The sequence below is a fragment of the Pterocles gutturalis genome, unplaced genomic scaffold (assembly GCF_000699245.1).
Source record: "Pterocles gutturalis isolate BGI_N339 unplaced genomic scaffold, ASM69924v1 scaffold15324, whole genome shotgun sequence".
In the NCBI taxonomy this organism is placed as follows: domain Eukaryota; kingdom Metazoa; phylum Chordata; class Aves; order Pterocliformes; family Pteroclidae; genus Pterocles; species Pterocles gutturalis.
This window is the reverse complement of record NW_010130954.1, coordinates 42917-58961: the sequence shown is the minus strand read 5'-3', so window position 1 is coordinate 58961 and position 16045 is coordinate 42917. Positions and strand designations below refer to the sequence as shown.

General features: G+C 37.7%; 1 protein-coding gene across 1 annotated transcript in view; it reads right to left on the bottom strand.

The window, feature by feature from the left end:
• TDRD9 (tudor domain containing 9) overlaps positions 1-16045 on the bottom strand; it is a 60714-nt gene that overhangs the window by 17977 nt on the left and 26692 nt on the right. The window contains exons 12-22 of the mRNA XM_010080426.1: positions 15661-15718; positions 14927-15031; positions 12533-12630; positions 10547-10678; positions 9720-9882; positions 9573-9636; positions 9019-9082; positions 4937-4981; positions 3956-4009; positions 2032-2148; positions 987-1094 (exon numbers count right to left, since the gene is read on the bottom strand). Of these exons, the coding sequence (XP_010078728.1) occupies positions 987-1094; positions 2032-2148; positions 3956-4009; positions 4937-4981; positions 9019-9082; positions 9573-9636; positions 9720-9882; positions 10547-10678; positions 12533-12630; positions 14927-15031; positions 15661-15718 (1008 nt within the window). The remainder of the gene's footprint in view (positions 1-986; positions 1095-2031; positions 2149-3955; positions 4010-4936; positions 4982-9018; positions 9083-9572; positions 9637-9719; positions 9883-10546; positions 10679-12532; positions 12631-14926; positions 15032-15660; positions 15719-16045) is intronic.

Genomic DNA, 16045 nt, shown 5'->3' with positions numbered 1-16045 from the left:
ACTGATGAAGACACAGCAGCTACTTCATAGCAGCTACTTCTTCCTTCTTCAAGAAAGCAAGCAGTTGAGATACGAGCAGATCAAGAATTACACATGTTAAAAGTAAATAGCTCTTCAGATCTAACAGTTTAATCTTAATCAATGTTGCGCTTTTTTTGTTGCTTCAATATCCTGAAACAATACCTTGAAAACTTCAAAAACATACACAAATGTGTTTATGTGCACATATTGCCATGCCAACATCTCCTTCAGTACAGAACTAGCCTCTCTTCTTGGGGAAGCAGTAAAGAACAAAAAAATTCCTAATCAGTAAGCTTTTATGAGTTTCTCTCCTACCTTTTTATCTATCTATTTTCTCTTATGCCAATACAAGACTTGTCTTTGCGGCTCAATGGTTTACAGGTCTGTTTTCTTTAAGCGTAGGTCATGGTTACTTTACAGTGTTATACCTAGTTCAGGTTGTGTACCATTTTCCAAAATCAACACAGACATTTCAAGCTTGCACTTAATTCAATCAGATAAAAAATACTTCTCGAAGAAGATATAAAGAAAGAGTGCAATACCTGAGTAACCTTAAAGCAAAAAAGTATGTATGCCATGCACCACTTCAAGCAGCAGATTACAAAGAAGTAACATTAAAGTTGCAACAACGCTTTTCACAAATACTCATTAAAAAGTACCCTTGATAGTCTTGGTTCTATTTTTAAAGTTTTTTCTTAGTTTTACAAAAGTTTTTGCCTGTTCAAGACTAGCAATCAAACGCACAAAGGCAGTTCTCAGTAGGAATTCTTCTCAAATTGCCCACCCACGCAATGTTTATTACAGAGAAAGAAAGGGAGATGGGAGAGAAGACAACTTACCAGGTGAGGATCAGAGTAGATAACTATTTCTGTCCTTGCCCAAGACAGAACAAAACTTGAAAATACCGCCCAAGCACTACATATTTTTATTACCTGATTCTTTATTTATTCACCTTCTCAACATACCATTACAGTGGTTTTTGGATCTTTGCCAGCAAATTTTCTCACTGAAATTTCTTCATCACATTTCCGAAAAGTAAAGTAGTTTGGATAAAAAGCACCAGCTATTACAACCTGAAACCAAGAAAATCTTTCGTAAAACACAGCAGATCATATTCAGTTTCTTGAAAAGAGATATCGACAGATCTTTATATGAAGATATTCTTCTTGTCTCTTTCCAGGAATTACTGTATTGTGGACTAAATATTAACTCATGCAAATCCTTAAAAACATACTTTAATTAAAAGAGTTCAACTTCTGGAACAATTTTACAACATTTTAATATTTTTTGTATGCAGATTTGCTCTATGAAAACTATAATTGTTAGCCCTGATTTCAAGAAGAGCCTCAACTTGAAATAAATTAATATAAAATAGGTGGATGAAAATTGTTCAGTTTTCATGCTACATCTTACAGCTCGGCTCTGAAAAGTTCACTGCTTGCACTGTTAAACCAACTGCCACTGAAATGATAAATAATTCTGTGAAAATAAAATCAATACTTATCAGACCAAATAAGACAAGAAATTAAATGGGAAATTTGACAAACTTATAATAGCTGAAAGACATCTAATTCACTGCCCCCTGCAATAACTAACCAAGGCAGGGATGGTCGAAAAAGAGCACTCAAAACAAGCGAAAACATCACTTTCAGCACTGTTAGTTCTTAGCCTTCCAACACAAACCATCCTTCTTTACAGTACTTCTATGACTTTAACAAAGATTAGTCTAGATATATACTTTAATTCTTTTCAGAATGACTTGGTTTTATTTTGATGAACTGTCAGAAGCAAAGGGACAGCCAGAGGATGAACTTGTGAACCACAAAAAGTAACATTAGTTGTCCTTCCAAGCTGTCAAAAATAATTACTTTTTTTCCACCTGCAATCTGAAAATCTACAGAGAATTTTGAAACATGGGTGTAAAACTCATTCATCAGTACTACAAGATAAAAATCTAGTTATAAATTTTGTAAATAATGGCTCTTCCCTGAATAGTCAATAAAGCATTACCTGCAAAATGAAGCGTTGTTTGTATACAGATTCCTCATCCAGAGCAGATGGCTGAGCATTAATACACATGTTAAATGCTCTTACTCGCTTCTTCAAGTTGTGAAATAAGTCTGCCACCTGAAATTTGAACTTTAAGTTACACCTTAAACAGATCAAAACAGTCCACAAATCAAAGTAAAACCTGTTAGTAAAAGTCTGAATAAGTGGGCAAACTCCCCTCCCTTTTTAGGTGACTAGTATGCATTTCACCTAATACACTGCTTAGCATCTTTGCTTTGGAAAATAATTTCAGTACTGTGATTCAAGCAGTTTTCTTGACATCTCTTTATAATGTAGAGTTTTGTAGTCACAAAGCATATTATGCATATATGATAGAGAAGAGAATTAGAAAAAGAACTGTAATAACTTTTTACAAGATGATACACTGATTCTCCATTTCAATCATTTTAGGTATTTATCTTAAAAGGTAAGAAAAATGCTAACAAGAACCTGGGACTTCTGCACCTAACTGTAGCAGTGACTACATATGCTGCACCCTCAGTTCAGCAGACAACTGTGATGACTTTAAGTGAGATCAAACTTAAGCCCAACAGCAGGACATTCTCTGTTAAGCTTTCAATCCTAAGCGTTTCCAAGCAGCTTCCATAAGCAGCCACTGGTCCTCCAACCACACAGTGAATGCTTTCATTGTCTCAGCTGATTTTGGAGCAAATGTAAAAAAGTAGAGTGTACTCAGCTGTTTCATACCTATATTTTCCTTTCTGCTGCTGGCAGTTTTAGGATACTAAATCTCTTGTTATTTTCCTTATAGGACAACTACCATAATCAGAAACCAGTCGGTGTGCCTGCCTCAGTTCTGCAAATCCACTTCCACACAAGGAATTATAAAACTGTTCTCTGAAAGTCTGGCAAATGAAAACTCCAAATTTTCTTAGTAAGTGTTACTGTAGACATCCATTCTAAACTCCTGAACTATTATGTCATGCACAACTTCTTGAATTATCTGAAATTGAGCCAAGAGAACACCAACTACCCAAGAGGCTATCACATGAGACTGGTCCTTCAGCTCTCCAGTTTTACACAATTTGCTTTTTCCTCATGTTTTTTTTTCCTTTATAGCAGATATACAAGCTAAGAAACTGTTGGCATTTTTTATCCAGATGATTACTTAACATTAAAAGCCTCCCCCCGCTCCCCCCCTGTGCTTTTTGAACACAGGCCTTACATCACTCATGCCAAAGGTACGACCTGCTGGAACAATGGGCAAGGCTATGCTCTGCCAACCACAGTTATTCAGGAGTTATTTCCCCTCTCAACTGTTTCCAGCCTCCACTTCTGAGCCAAGACAATACTGGATGTGCCACTCCAACAGGCTCCACGCACCAAGAGCCATCTCTCCACAGTATCAACTACGGCAGTTAACAAGCTGAATGAGTCCATCCCTCCCAGGCATGGGAACTTGGCCTTACTAACATAAAAATGATTATCTGAAGACCATTCTTCACAAGAATGCACACCTGGCTTTGCTAACATTACAATGATTTTCCTCACCTCCCTCCTTTCTTTGAAGCCATGTATAAATGTGGTCTCTGCAACTACTTGAGAGAGAACATAGGAGCAGAGGGGGAAATTCTGCCTGAATGTTTGCTTGCTATGACCATAGTTAGAGTAAAGCTTCTGTCTGATCTGTCTTAAATTGTACTTGGAGTCCTGATATTCTCTGGCAACTTTAAATAGTACGATCTCTCCTCCCCCAAAACCCAAAATCTAAAAATTCACAGCTTATTTAAAGAAAATATACATCTATATGTATTGACAGATACATCATAATACAGGTAGGCTTATCTAAGATCTTAACATTTATAGAAAATACGGAAAAGTTAAGTCCTTTTGCTTACAAAAATGATTATCTACTTCATCTTACCTCTCTGATCTTCCTGATATGAATACAATTTGATCGACCCCACTCAAGCTCTTCCTGGAAAAGTGAAAAATGCAAATGTAAAAATTGTTAGAAACTTGTTTCTACTACTGCTAGTAAGCTGTCTCTCATATTCTTCCATGCAGTCACAAATAAGTATATACAGTGCTGAAATAATTTGATCTCATTTCACAGCTTTCTTTGCATCCATATCAATTCAGTATTATGACATGTATGAGAATATCAGACAATTACGTATTTGATTAATAAACTATACTTTGGTTACCACCAGTACACCTATGGGTCATCTAAATTTTTCATATAAAACCACAAGTCCAACTCCTCTGTGTTGCTACTATAGAATCTACTTTAAGATGGACGCTTCTTCCAAGAAAACAGAACTTCTTTATCTGGATGCATAACTTTAGACTGATTCTTGGCTACTCATTATAAAACTCAGCGTATTTTATGCACTGGTGTTCGTAAAGCATTATGCTCTGAAAGAAGTGGAGAAATAAAAGAGGTTTTCTCTTATACACACAAAAGAAAGACTAGAGGCAGTCACTGTGTGCATACTACTGGTTTTTGTGACTGATGCACATAAAGATCTTCCATCTTTCAGGGTTTTTTGATGAGGGAGATTTGTGTGTTTCTTTAAAAAAATAAAAAGAGACACTTCCGCATATTAAAAATATTTCTTTCAACTACAGCTCAACTTCCCCTTTCAGCTTAGATTTCAAACCCTCTGGCCTCTGTTGATCTATCTGTGAAAGGGACTACACAAGGGATTGTCTTCAAGTACTCACCACTGGATTCAGACTCATGTTCTCTCAAAGTCTCTGTTTCTATTTGCTTATGAAAAATCATAACTACTGTAAAGGAGGATTGCTAGCAAAAATTCCTTACCAAAAATATAAAATACTCAAGCACTGAAGTCACCACCCTTGAACAGAAAAGAATATATAAAGATAAACTTTAACTAACCTTGGGACGTTTCAGCTCCCCTTTTTCTTTGCAGGCCTGCCATGCCTAAGAAAGAAGTGGTGCAGTATTCAGGCACAAACTGTAATGCTTTAGTAATAATCATTACAAATACTAATGTGTTGTTTAAACCACGACCTTTTTTCCATACCTATACCAAAGATAATTTTAAAACTCTAATTTAAAAACCAGAGATGCCCTTGGGCTAACATGGACTACAAATATTTAAGCACAAAAGAGTATAAGGAAATCTGAATCACAGTAACTTACGTTGAGGACACTTCTTTGGATCAGTTGTTCCAACATCCCACACAACTGGGCCAACTTAAATCAGGTTTTTGAGGATCTTTTCTATAAAACCCTGAGTAACCTCGGCTGACCTCATGGCTGAACCTACCCTGAGCAGGAGACCGAACTACAGACCTCCTCGGGTCTTTTCCAGACTTAATTATTTCATGATTCTAGTCTAATATGATTCTTGCCTAATTGGTTTCTAAGCAGATACAAATACTTCTCACTCTTATGAATAGTCTTACTCTATTTTGATGACAGTGGGCAAGAACTCTGGGTCTTCCTTTGCTCATGCATGAGCACACAAAGTGGTGTGGCTGCAAAATGTAATTCTAAGAATGCAATACTGGAGGACTGGTAGTGTGGCAGGGTTACAAATATTGTACCACAACACACTAAAGAACAAGAATTGCTGTAGGAAGACAACTATTCTGCCTTCAAGTCAGCTTAGAAGTTACGGCACGCAATGCCCCACCTACAGACTGAAATTGGATGAACTGTAATTACATACACTGCCTCAATCCTGCAACTAAATTGGAAACATAGCATTTAGGTCACTGAACTTCTCAACATAGCTTAAAGAGATTCTGGATCTTGAAGCATTCCAGAAGCAGACTAAGCATGTTATTTTACAAGGTGTTAAAGGAGTAAGTTCTGATTTGTGCTGGGAGAGGTACAATAGCCACCTGATAACACAGCAACATACAACAGTCTATCCACCTAGTTTTCTGAGAGGAGATGGACTGAGTATTAAAGCATATGCAAACACTCATAAAAAAAATAGAACAACTTGGATGCTTTGATTTGATGCTGTAATAAAGCAGGCTGCTTTCAGAGCCTTTCTTTTCTCCTTGCTTTGGTACAAAAGTAAATGAACTGATTGATTCAGATGCAATTCTGTCATGAATGCCTCCCAGAAAACAGGGCTGGAAGAGAAATTAACCCGGATATTAATGAAAATACTTTCATTGTTAGACAGCAAATGTATGACAGATGTCTGCAGAATCCATTTCTTCTAGTTTGACAGCAGGCCACCTCATAGTAAATTTTCCAGCTTACTGTGGACACTGACTATTAGCATAGTTGAATAGCCAGACTGCATTTCTCTACCTTGACTGAGGCTGTCTGACATACTGATTTTAGATAATGCTTTTGACATTCACCACTTCATACCCAAGCCTTATAAGATGTCAGAAAAATAAACTTCACTTATCTGACATTTTTTCCTTTAGAAACACTCTCTTTATAAAATCACATCACTTAAGCCAGGCTGATTAGCCTTTACTTCCCTGTATTCTTCTCTTTCTACTACCAAAGCTTTTGGCCTTTTCTAATTCACTGAAACCTTTGCATAAGCAAGGGCTTGAAAAAGACATGCTAATTCAAAAACTCAGCCATTCAAAACACAAAGCTTTCACATCACTCACACACAGAGATACTGCACAGGAAGCTCTGTTTGAATGTTCGTGTTTATTCTCCAGGACAACATACTGGTTTATAGAAATATACCTTCAGATTAACAGGACACAAGTGAAATATACAACAGGATAAGGGGAATTCAGAAAAGATGACGCCTCAGCTCCAGCATCAGTGGGTACATGTGGCATATGTGCGCTTCATAAAATTCTTACACCAGAGTACAGAAAAACAAGCCAGCTTTCACCAAAGTGAAAAAAGGCCAACGTTCACAAAATGGAATAAATGAAATCTGCAGCTGAAGATTTTCGAGTCTCCAGAAGATTACAGAATATGTCAGGATTTTGTGGGATTTTGAATAACAAATTCCTCCAGCAAAAGTCTTTCCTACCCTGTAGCAACCCCTTGTAACTGCAGGGATGACCTCTGTCCATGGTACTGGGCGACCAATCAGCCAAGCGTACAGAAAAACCACATTTGGAGAAAATAAAATATTATGAAGTGAAAGCCATGAAGTCTGGAGAAAGGACACCAAACTCGTTCTGTGCTAGAATTTAACAGCCCAAACTGCCCTCGGTTAAAAGGGGGCGTACCAACACCACTGCATCTCTGGCATTTTATGCTTCGTTATTACAATACAGAGATAAACCCCACAGAAATCTGTATACTTTTCAGACCTGACTAAAGTGACTTTATGATAAACCACAATTTCCTCTGATCATCAGTGGATTGCCTACAAAAACACACTAGTAGGAAAGCCACAGTTATCCTGGAAAAGATGGAGAGTCATCAGGCTATTGACATTCATGGCCTGAGACAAAACACATCAGTCCTTTTTTAAGCTGATATTAATATTAATTTACAAACACTGCAAGCCTACCTAGAGCATAAGCTGACCTGAAGCAAAACAGTACAGAGAAAAGAGGCAACCTGCTATCACTTGTAGTGTAACTTCTTAGCTGGCAGACTCAATCACATTCACACCACAACAGTTTGGTGATTTCGTTATCAATCAGTATTTCAACAACAAAATGTCCCTGTGTAAATCTGTTCTTATTGAGCTGAAGCTGGACATTGTCCACATGACTATTACCTGGTGAAAGAGGAGACTTTTTTTGCAGAACAAATAAAGGAACACTCTGGAAAACTTAGAACATGCTCTTTCTTGCTGGAATTTGTATCCTGACTGCAGGATAAAACAGCTCATTGCATAAACCACAGGAGAAAAGCTTACCTGCCTAGATAAATTAATAAATGCTTTATGATATTTAATCATATTTTAATTCAACAGCATTTAAACACTTTCAAGGTTGAGGAAAACATTTTGCCTCAAAAAAAAAAAAAAGGTATTTTCCTAAAAAAAATTTATTTATTAGGAAGCAGAACTCACTATGATCAAAGTCTTCCCTGAACCACTGAATGCTCTATGCTCTGGGTATCTGTAATTCAGAAGACATAGATGTGCACCAAATACAAATTTCTTGCTGCCCATGACAGGGCTTTTATCATTCCCTCCTAAAAAGGCTCAGAGACAATCTGGAAAGAAGTACTGAAGCAGCAGAGACATACACAAAGTACTGAGACACAGGAAAATAAACCAAGCAGACCTTCAAGAGAAGCATAAGAAGGCACAGCACCGGTAAGTATTACAGTTTAGAAGATTTCAATCTCATTACAAAATTTCTAACAGCTGCACTGGGATCCTCAGTAGCATACAGAGAGCAGATATGCTACGTTAGAAACTTGTTCAGCATCTCAAGTTATTAATTCCAGAAACTTAATTCTGCTTACCGGTTAGCCACCACGTGTTCTGTTGGAGGCAATGAGACATCAATTTTATAAAATTGACACAGGTAAACCTTCCCCGATTGGAAAGAATCTGCCTCTCCATGTAAAACAGCTCCTTTATTCAAAGATCACAGCAGGTCAAGAGAACCTGAGCCTCTGGTTCCCATCTTGGTCAAAATCTGCTCCTGCTTTCAGCAAGCAGAAGACTGAGACAAGCAGCACACTGTCTCTCGTCACCCTTTGTCCTGTTTTCTGTCTGCTTATTAAAATAAATACCTCAAAGCAATAGGAGACTGAAAAGCAGGGAACATGCCCAGAAACTGAGCCCTGTAACCCATTTTTGCCCATTGCTTGCCCCCTTCCTTTGGTGCAAACTTGTGCAGCTCCTTCACAGTGGTAAAAATTAACTCATCAGAACTAGTAGTATAACACAGTAGGACGCAGTCTTCAAAAAATATCACTAAGTAGGTAGGAGTAATGTCACGTTTCTAACAACTTCAAAGCACAAATGCTGCACTGATCCTACAAAGATGAGAAGCTCTGTCTTAGTCTATCAGATTGCACTGCAAGATAAGCCAGAAAAGACTTACCTTAAACGCATTCACAATTGCAATACAGTCGCTCTTACTATTCCCAGCAAAAAACAGCTTGTTCCTGGCAATACAAAAAGAATTACAAACAATATTTTTTTTTAATATTGAATGTATTATACAGCTCAGAATGCTACACTATTAACATCTCCCAGGACTTTAATAAACAAGGTCAAGACATTTATCGTAATTATTTGTTCTTATTCACATCTCCTTGCTGAAGGTAAACTGTGTGGGCAGGACAGCAAGGATTATTTTTTTATTATTTTTAAAAAAATACATTTTAATAGACGTTGCCACATGTTCACATCAGAACGGCAAAGCTGAAGGATCAGTTCTTGTACTTAGAAAAGGATGAGTTAGCTCTGTGATACTGATTAGTTCACATAGAAATAGATTTTACTATCTCAGCTGCCTTTGAAAAGCTTCTTTTTGCACTGCTTGGCACTTGGACAGAAAATTAGACTCATTACATTAAAAATTATATTTAGTGGTCAACTTAACCCTCTGCCCCCAAATATAGCCAGGAAGTTGTAAAACATCTAGGGTAATACCTGTATTCATTGACACGCTGTTTGAAAGGTATTGTAAAAAAATTCCGCAAAGAGAGTGCTGCAGCTACAACAAAAACAAATCAAAATGAAACCCTGCAAATCATGTGTTTTCAGAGAAACGTTCTCACATGTTCTTCTTTCAGTTACCTATAATAAGGCATTCTTCTAAGCACCCGAAGACATGCCCAAGGACTATCAATTTTCCAAGATGCAGATCCACTGGCAATTGTGCCAATACCCTTCCTAAGAAAGTCAGCTCACCATCATGTGGATCATCTTCTGTTTGCACACAAGCTGAAAGTGCTCCCAGCTACAGAAATTAAAATTGATTCACTTGTAAAAGTTGACAAAGTAAATATAAGACCAATTTGTAAGAAAACAAGACAAGAAGCAGGCAATTATCTCAAAGCAACATCAATTAGTACAAAAATCTGTAATTAAGTTGAAGTTCTTAAATCAAGTTTAAAAGCCTAGTATTTTGAAACCAAAGCTTCTACTACATAAACTGGATATAAAAGCAAGCTACAAATGATACAAAGATCATTTCTTATGCACTTTGGAAGAGTTCAATGCAATGAATGTTTTACTCCATATCAATTTAATAATTGAAAAGCAAAATCACCAAGTTCCTTGTAGAGGTCAGAAGGGTGATTTTCGTACTTACTAATAAAGAATTTCACTTAGAGAGTTCAAATTCTCTCACTTTTTTCCCTATTCTTTCTCACCACAGATGCTGCTTCACAAACAGTATCATTACTCCCTGATGAAATTATAACTGTTTCAATGAAGTAACTCCAGACGCTACTCTGAAGAGGGTGGTAACCAAACAATGGTCAAATGTGAGAAAAGATTCTCTAGACCCAGTTCCTATTTCATTTTCCAATTAACGCTACTACTACCTTAAATACCAAGGAAAAACACTTCCACAGTACATTTTTATTAACTGACTTTAACAACATTAAAAGAATGCCTACCTCTTTCAGCTGAAGTATAGTACGTTCAATGTCACCTACACTTGGTGGAGAAAGAGCTGTTGCCAGCAAGGCCTTTGGTCCCCCCATATCAAGCTTTTTTATTTTTAAGACTGTAGTTCCCAATGGACAACGCTGAAGTGAAGACAATGTTATTGTTACTTTCCCCCCATGGGAAGTGTGACAAAGTGTTTTATATGAAAAATAAGTTAAAGATTACAATTTAGTAAAATCTGAAATTAATTTTCTGTAACTAGGGATATTTTTCTCTTGAACAGATTGCTTATTTCTAATCCACATCCATTACTGCTATAATGTATCTCCTTCTATGAAGGAAACCACGTGGAATGGTCTTTGTAAATTATTTATCAACTTGAATTCTATTTAGTGTCACAGTTATTAGTAACTATTCAAATCGTATACTGCCTTCAGGAAAAGTGAAGCAAAACTTCTTTTTATTGTCTATGATATTGTCTTTGCTCGTCTGCTGACCTTGGCAGCAGAACAAAACATCGGTCTTATCAGCTTCTCCTGAGCCTAAATCCAAAACACAGCCTCTTGCTAGCTATTTATGAAGAAGAGGGAGAGAAAAGAAAAAAAAATTAACAGAGTTAACTTTAACTTTAACCCACGACAAGCTCACAGACTAAGGTCAATGTTAATTTTAATAATACATTATGTACAACTTAATAAGTACAATAAAGAGCTAGTTTTAATGGAATAAATAAACTCACATAGGCAGAGATGTTAACCAGGCCACCTGTTTTAAACTATTAACAGTTAAATGTGATTTGCATTTTTAAGCAGTGGCCAGAGCTAACAGCTGCCACTCTATTAATCCCAAAATATATTATTTACTTAAGTGGCTATTAATGATAAAAAGGAAGACAATAAAGCATACAAAGTATGGAGCATTAAGACATTAACAGCATCCCGTTTCCCGCTTTTTGCTATTCAAAGGAGAGTTTTATAAGAAAAGAAACATTTATCATTGAAGATTATAGCTAATGGGAATAGGTAAAAATGTTAGTAAGATAGGTTGAAGTTATGGTTGTGGATGTCGTTGTCACAGAAACACTCCAGTTCCACTTCCTCAAGGAAAGAGTACAAAGAAAAGAAGAACAGAAAGGTGACAGTTATGGATTTAAATTGGAAGAGGGCAGATTTAGACTAGATATCAGAAAGAGATTATTTACTGTGAGGGTGGTGAGACAGTGGAACAGGTTGCCCAGGGAAGCTGTGGATGGCCCATTGTCCTGGGTTAAGCATAGATAGAGTTAACTTTCTTCATAATAGCTAGCAAGAGGTTGTGTTTTGGATTTGTGCTCAGAAGAAAGCTGATAAAAAGTAATGTTTTGTGCCGCTGCCAAGGTTGGCAGACAAGGGAGGAAGCACAGCCGGTTGCTAGCCTAGGATTTGATCTTAGGTTCAAGATTGAGACCCAGAGTGACCAATAATCTATTCCATAACATATACGTCATGCCCAGTATATAGGTGAGGACCCTCCGAAAGATCGTCCCTTTTGGTTCCGGATCAATTTTGCTCCAGGTGGTCGCTCTCCCAAGGCCTCCCGCTCCCCGGTCAGCTCTCGGTCTGGGACGCTCAGACTGTTATCTGCATTCCGTGAGTGTGGTTTCGGGACTCTCCCTGCTCCGGGATCAGGCTGAGCCTTGGTCATCGGGTTGGGGTCAGTGTCACTATGTATCACTCATTTGTATATTTGTATATAGTATTATTTTCAATATTATTGTAGTTTAGTTATTAAATTGTTCTTATCTCAACCCACGAGTCCTTTTTCCCTTTACCCCTTTAATTCTCTGCGCTATCCTTGGGTGGCGGGGGGGTGGGGGTGGGAATTGGGTGAGTGGGTGTGTGGTTTGGCCCCCAGCCAAGGGCAAACCCATCAGAGCTATGATCACATTCATTAAACCCATCAGAGCTATGATCACATTCGTTAAAATAATTTTTAATGTTCCCCAAAAGTCTTACCAGTATCTCAGGTATGGACTTCTCGGGAACAAAGTCTGTCCAGAACTGCTTGTGTACAAGCCTATAGCAATACCCTTTGGAAACACGTCCAGCACGACCTTCAGATAAAAGAAAAAATGACCAATTTGTAAATTGCCCAAGTTTCAAGCTGTTCAAAACCCATCCATCTACAAGCCTTCTGGGAAGGTGAGCAGGATGTGACAGCTGATGCTACAGGCGGGCCAGTATTTCTCTTGAAGCACACAGGCCCAGTGGAGACTTTGTCTCTATTCTTTCCTACATAAGGACTGGATGAAATCATTTTACTTTCATGGCAGCAGTAACTAACAAAAGAGTTACTTAAGTATTTCAAATACTCAAATACTTCTTTCACCTAACTACCCTCAGATCAGCATCCATCTTTCCGTTGGAAAGACATGACAAATCCTGCCCCAAAATACACTTCCTCAAAACCAGGAAAAGGCAAGTCCTATCAAATCTAAATTTAATATGTCAATGCAAGTTTTAGCATACCCCCAAACTGAAGATTCTATATGCACAGCAAATATACTTTGTGTTTGTATTTTTTAATGCAATGAGTATACTCAGATTTCCTATTTGACTCCATAGCTAGTAAAAATCTTCTATATAAACAGCATTGAAGATACCATGATGAGCTGCAAGACATCTTTATGATCTACCATTTACAGAAAACACACTGACTCAGAAAATCGGTCTTCACAAATCCAAACACCATTCACTTCAACAAACCAAAGGGTATTCCACTCTGCTGGAGAATTAGGCCATATTTTAAGTCATAGGCATAAAAAGTCCCAGCCTGCTACACAAAGAGCTGCTTCTACTGGTTGTATATTGGCTGGTTTCATAAGCTGCACTGACTCAGAACCAAATGAAAATAAGGCTGTAGACTGGGTTTGCATGGTACGATTTTGATAGCAGGAGGCTACAGGGATGGCTTCCATGCAAAGCTGCAAGAAGGTGCTCCAGCTGCCAGAGCAGAGGTTCCCCTGCAGCCCATGGGGCAGCCCATGGTGAGGCTGCTGTGCCCCTGCAGCCATGGAGGTAACGGGAGCAGAGATCCATCCACCTGCAGCCTGGGGAGGACCCCACACCAGAGCAGGTGGATGCACCCAAAGGAGGCTGTGACCCTGTGGGAATCTGGTGCTGGAGGAGGCTCCTGGCAGGACCTGTGGACAGAGAAGCCCAGGCTGGAGCAGGTTTGCTGGCAGGGCTTGTGACCCCATGGGGGACCTACACAGGAGGAGTCTGTTCCTGAAGAACTGCACCCTGTGAAGGGGGCCCACACTGGAGCAGTTCGTGAAGAACTGCAGCCTGTGGGAAGGACTCATATTGGAGAAGTTCATGGAGGACTGTCTCCCGTGGGAGGAACCCCACACTGGAACAGGGGAAGAGCATGAGGAAGAAAGAGCAGCAGAGACAACGTGTGATGAACTGACTGCTGCTCAAGGGGAGGCAACAGAGAAATTGTGAGTGAAGTTGAGCCTGGGAAAAAGGGAGGAGTGGGGGGGAAGGTGCTTAAGATTTGGTATTATTTCTCATTACCCTACTCTGATTTGGTTGGTAATAAATTAACTTCCCCAAGGCTAGTCTGTTTTGCTTGTGATAGTAACTGCTGAGTGATCTCCTTGTCCTTATCTCAACCCACAAGCCTTTCATCATAATTTTTCTCCCCCTGTCCAGTTGAGGAGGGAGTGGGATAGAGCGGCTTGGTGAGCACTTGGCATCCAGTCAAGGTCAACCCACCACAAGCTGTAATTGTGAAGTCCTCATAATATTCAAAAATGAGGATATTCTTGTATCTGAAGATGTCACTGTTATTAAATTATTTAGTACTCTTTTTGACTGAAATTAAAAGATTCTGATATTGAAGAGTACTGTCTTACTCAAACAGCTGATATGAAATCTTATTTAACCTTGTGCTAAAATACTAGTCTACACTAGAGACACTGCTGTGGATAGCTCAACTGATTTAAGAGTGACAAACAGACACGAAATTTTCTTTTACTGCTGAAACTCACAAGTAGTTAATATATACCTAGCAGTACCTAGCTCCCCTTTCTAAAAATGGCCCATGATAAAAAAAATTACTATTACATAACAAAGAATCCTCCTAAATTTTACGGTCCATAAATTTTAATATTTTTCAGTAAAATACAAAACAGTCCTCTGGAAAAATACTTGAACAAAGTACAACATTCAGGCATAATTGTTTAATCACATTTTAATATCCTGACATGGTAAGGAATTACGTTTTTGTATAATTCATGGAAAAATGATCCCTGCTTTTTATGGTTAATAAAATGAAAAGCAATGCAGAATTCTCCATGAAGGTTAGCTTCTAAAATGCCTTTCCATTATCTATTGTCATCTTACCTTTTCTTTGATTACAGTTTGTTTTAGATGCCCAGCAAAGTCTCAAACTTTGATAATTAGTTACCTGATCACAAACCAAAGTTCTAATTAAGCAGAAATCTATCACTGCAAATAAGAGAAAAAAAAATCTATCATTATTATAAAACAATTTATCCTCATGGCAGTGGAAAGAATACTGGTTGATTTTGTGTTAGCAGAAAAGGAAAGTTACAATTATTTGAAAACCAATACAGAGAACACTAGATTTATAAACAACCAGGCCCAGGATACTCTGAATACTAACAGAATTGCAAACATATTTTAACATAAATATAATAAACAGTGAGTGCAGATGACAAGCATTAAAAGGCAATCATTTCTGCATTTAGACATTCTATCACAGAATTTGCTTAATCTGATGCAATTATTTCAAAATATAGTCAGAATGTGAATGAAAAGCCTAAGGGACTTTTGACATGAGGTCTGCTTCTGTTTGTTATTGCATTTAAAATTATTTTTTCCCCACCTCCAGTAAAGGTTAAGACCAACACGCCACTCACTAGCTCTACTGTTTGTTCATATACTCAGATTTAATACTGTTTTCTGTGGTGAAATAAAGAATAACAACTGTCAAAATTAAACTCCAACAGCAATACTTTGTAAAATGGTGACATGTTGCAGACTTTAGGCTAGCACAAGGAAGGAAAACATTACAAAGACAGTGTATACAGAATTACAAGATTTAGATGACTTACCATACTTAACATCAGGAACTGTTACAGAGCTCTCAGCTATGTTTGTAGATAGAATAACCTGAGTTTTAAAGCAAAAAAATAAGCAACAAATGCATAAAGAAAAAATAACTCACATTATCTTTCTAAATGAAAAATCCAACTTGCTATGATAGACATATAAACGTAATGGCAACACAGTATTTCTGTTCTGCATATTAAAATAAAGCAATACAACACAAGAGAACTTCAATTTTCTTGTCCTAAGATCAGAAAAGCATAATAAAGTAGTATAGCATATGACAATACAGAGGAAGAATGGAAATGTTTCTTTATGCCTCTGTCACAACAAAACATCACACTATGAGCAGGGATAAAGAAAACCAAGATGCTATCCAAAATGTGAGAT